We start from the raw sequence: 2317 nt of genomic DNA, 5'->3' as shown, positions 1-2317 counted from the left end.
GGTGCTCCAGCCCCCTTCTCATCCTCATGGCCTCCTTGTGGATCCTCTGGATCCATGTCCTTTTTAAGCTGGGGACACCAGAACTGTACAGAGTACTCCAAGTACAGGGAATATTGCTAATGGGGCATCATACGGTAATTAATTGCATAGGAAGCATCCACTGGTTTCTATTCCAAGTCTGAGAATGGAGAAGCAGGCTGGAGTGCTGCTGTCCCTGTAGGATTTTCAAGTCTACTTGTGGGCTTCAGACAGAAAGTAATACATTTTAGAACAGTGAAAGTGTTTGCACTTCCTTATGCGAGCAGGAGATAGTTAGACCTGGTGTATTTATATATATATGTGTGTGTGTGTGTGAGAGATTTATTTATTTGTTTGTTTATTTATTTTAATTATTATTTGTTAAAAGAAATTTAGCCTCAAAATGAAAATAAGGACTGCAAACTACCCCGGCTAAAGCTGCTCTGTGAGTGCTAGCATTTTAGTTTGCTGCTGATAAGTACTTCTGCACGCTGTCACTAAGCTCTGACATGGTGTTCCCTGCAGGGGTGCCAGGCCTATTCTGTTTGACCAAGACATGGCCTCAGCTAGGCCTGTGGTTGTCTCATTAATGAATCTGAAGCTCCTGCTGCTGTAAAATACTGCACATGTCCCTCAACTCCCCAGGCTTCTGCTAACCCATTAAACAAGTCTTGATATTCATTTGATGTGAAACGTCTGTTTCAGACATTGGTTTAAGTATCTGAAATGTCTCCTGAAGGCTGTATTTGACAAATTTCCTTCCCTATGGTGACACATCTTTATGTGTAGGTATATCTCATCTGAATGGGAGCAAGTACTTTTGTGGAGGTAGTTCCAGAGAAACCCCAGGGTCCATGCCATGGCAAATGTGCAACAGCCTGCACTGCCTTTTGATCAAAAAGCACAGCAATATTTAACTAGTGCTGTGCTAACACATGCCTCTTTCTCTGAGGGAGGGCAGTAAAAGAGGGAGTTTTTCTCTCCGTAACAAAACATGATGCTCTTGAAGAAGAGAAGAGCATCAGTGAAACTGGTCACTAAGTGGGTAGTATGATTCACAGCAGTTCTGAGTTTTTCTCATCTCAAACCACGAAATACTGTTAGAAATGACAATGCAAACTACTTGTTTCAGGAACCTCCATGGGGAAAAAAGCAAGAATGTGCTCTCTCTTTCTCTTTCCTCCCCAAGACAAATCTTATGGCTGCTTTCTACTCCCACCCACTGGCTTCCTTGGGCTTACGGAGAACTTTGCACAAGTAACGGGGAAAAGCACAGGAAGCAGTGGTTTGTGAGTGGGATTGCATGCTTGAGAATTGTTCATAGACATACTGCAATGTACTGGTTTTGCTTTCATGGTTTGGTCTTCCTTACACTGCTCCTCTGGTTGATGCAAGGCTCCTGTACCTGTAGGTAGGAATGCAGAAGGAAACTGTTAATAACGGTTGCTCGCAGTTGACTTCCCTTCTTTCATAACAAAGCGCAGAGTTTGTAGCTCAGAATCCTACCCTGCAGCATAAGTTATTCTTTTATTGTGTGTCCATCTCTCTTGGCTTTCCAGGGTCACTTACCTTTCTGTGTATCAGCCTTGAGGCTGTCATGAGTGACTCGTCACTGCTGTTTATGGCTGGAGCAAACACTCTGGAAGAGCAAAGGGCTCGCTGGGAGAGGAAGCGCAGCCGGACAGCCAAGGAGCTGCTGGAAACAGAACACAAATACCTTGAGGAGCTGGATTTGGTGGTCACAGTAAGTATTTTAGTGCCTTCTGATATATGGGTACCTTCAGGCAGCATGTACTTATTTATGTTGTCATGGAGAAGGGTCAAGAGCAAGACTTCGAGACATTTCTACTGCATGGGGCTGAAAGTTGGGGGTTTTTTGGTTGTTTCTTTTTTATCTTGTCTGTAAGATCCAATAGCTCAGGGTATTGGCCCCTTGGCTTTGGTCTGTACACAGACATAAATCTTTAAGTTTTGACTGTATAGAGGACTCATGCTAAGATGCCTGAGTTGTATGAAATGCAGGGGCACAAGCAAGACAACAACCGATAGTGAACAAGGTGGTGAAAAGCAGATGCACCTAGGAATACTGAAAGAGATTCTTATCAGTGCTATACTACTGTCCCACATATTTACATTTATGGTCAAATTTACCAAGAAGGCTTACATCTGATGATAGAGATCTTAGGTAGGATTCACAATATTCACTATCCTTTTGAGCTAAAGAGAGTGCAGGCTGCAGCTTCTTGCTTCTGCTGTGTACCACGAGTAACCTTTGAGTGACCTGTGAATTCTACCTGTT

General features: G+C 43.4%; 1 protein-coding gene across 1 annotated transcript in view; it reads left to right on the top strand.

Annotated features, from left to right (window-relative positions):
* Positions 1 to 1580: 1580 nt before the first annotated feature.
* Positions 1581 to 2317, top strand: part of ARHGEF39 (Rho guanine nucleotide exchange factor (GEF) 39) — a 10222-nt gene continuing 9485 nt past the window's right edge. The window contains exon 1 of the mRNA XM_010014718.1: positions 1581 to 1762. Coding sequence (XP_010013020.1) covers positions 1616 to 1762 — 147 coding nt within the window. The 5' untranslated portion in view covers positions 1581 to 1615. The remainder of the gene's footprint in view (positions 1763 to 2317) is intronic.

Source organism: Nestor notabilis, unplaced genomic scaffold, assembly GCF_000696875.1.
Source record: "Nestor notabilis isolate BGI_N333 unplaced genomic scaffold, ASM69687v1 scaffold10755, whole genome shotgun sequence".
Taxonomy (NCBI): Eukaryota; Metazoa; Chordata; class Aves; order Psittaciformes; family Psittacidae; genus Nestor; species Nestor notabilis.
This window is presented reverse-complemented; position numbering and strand designations above follow the sequence as displayed.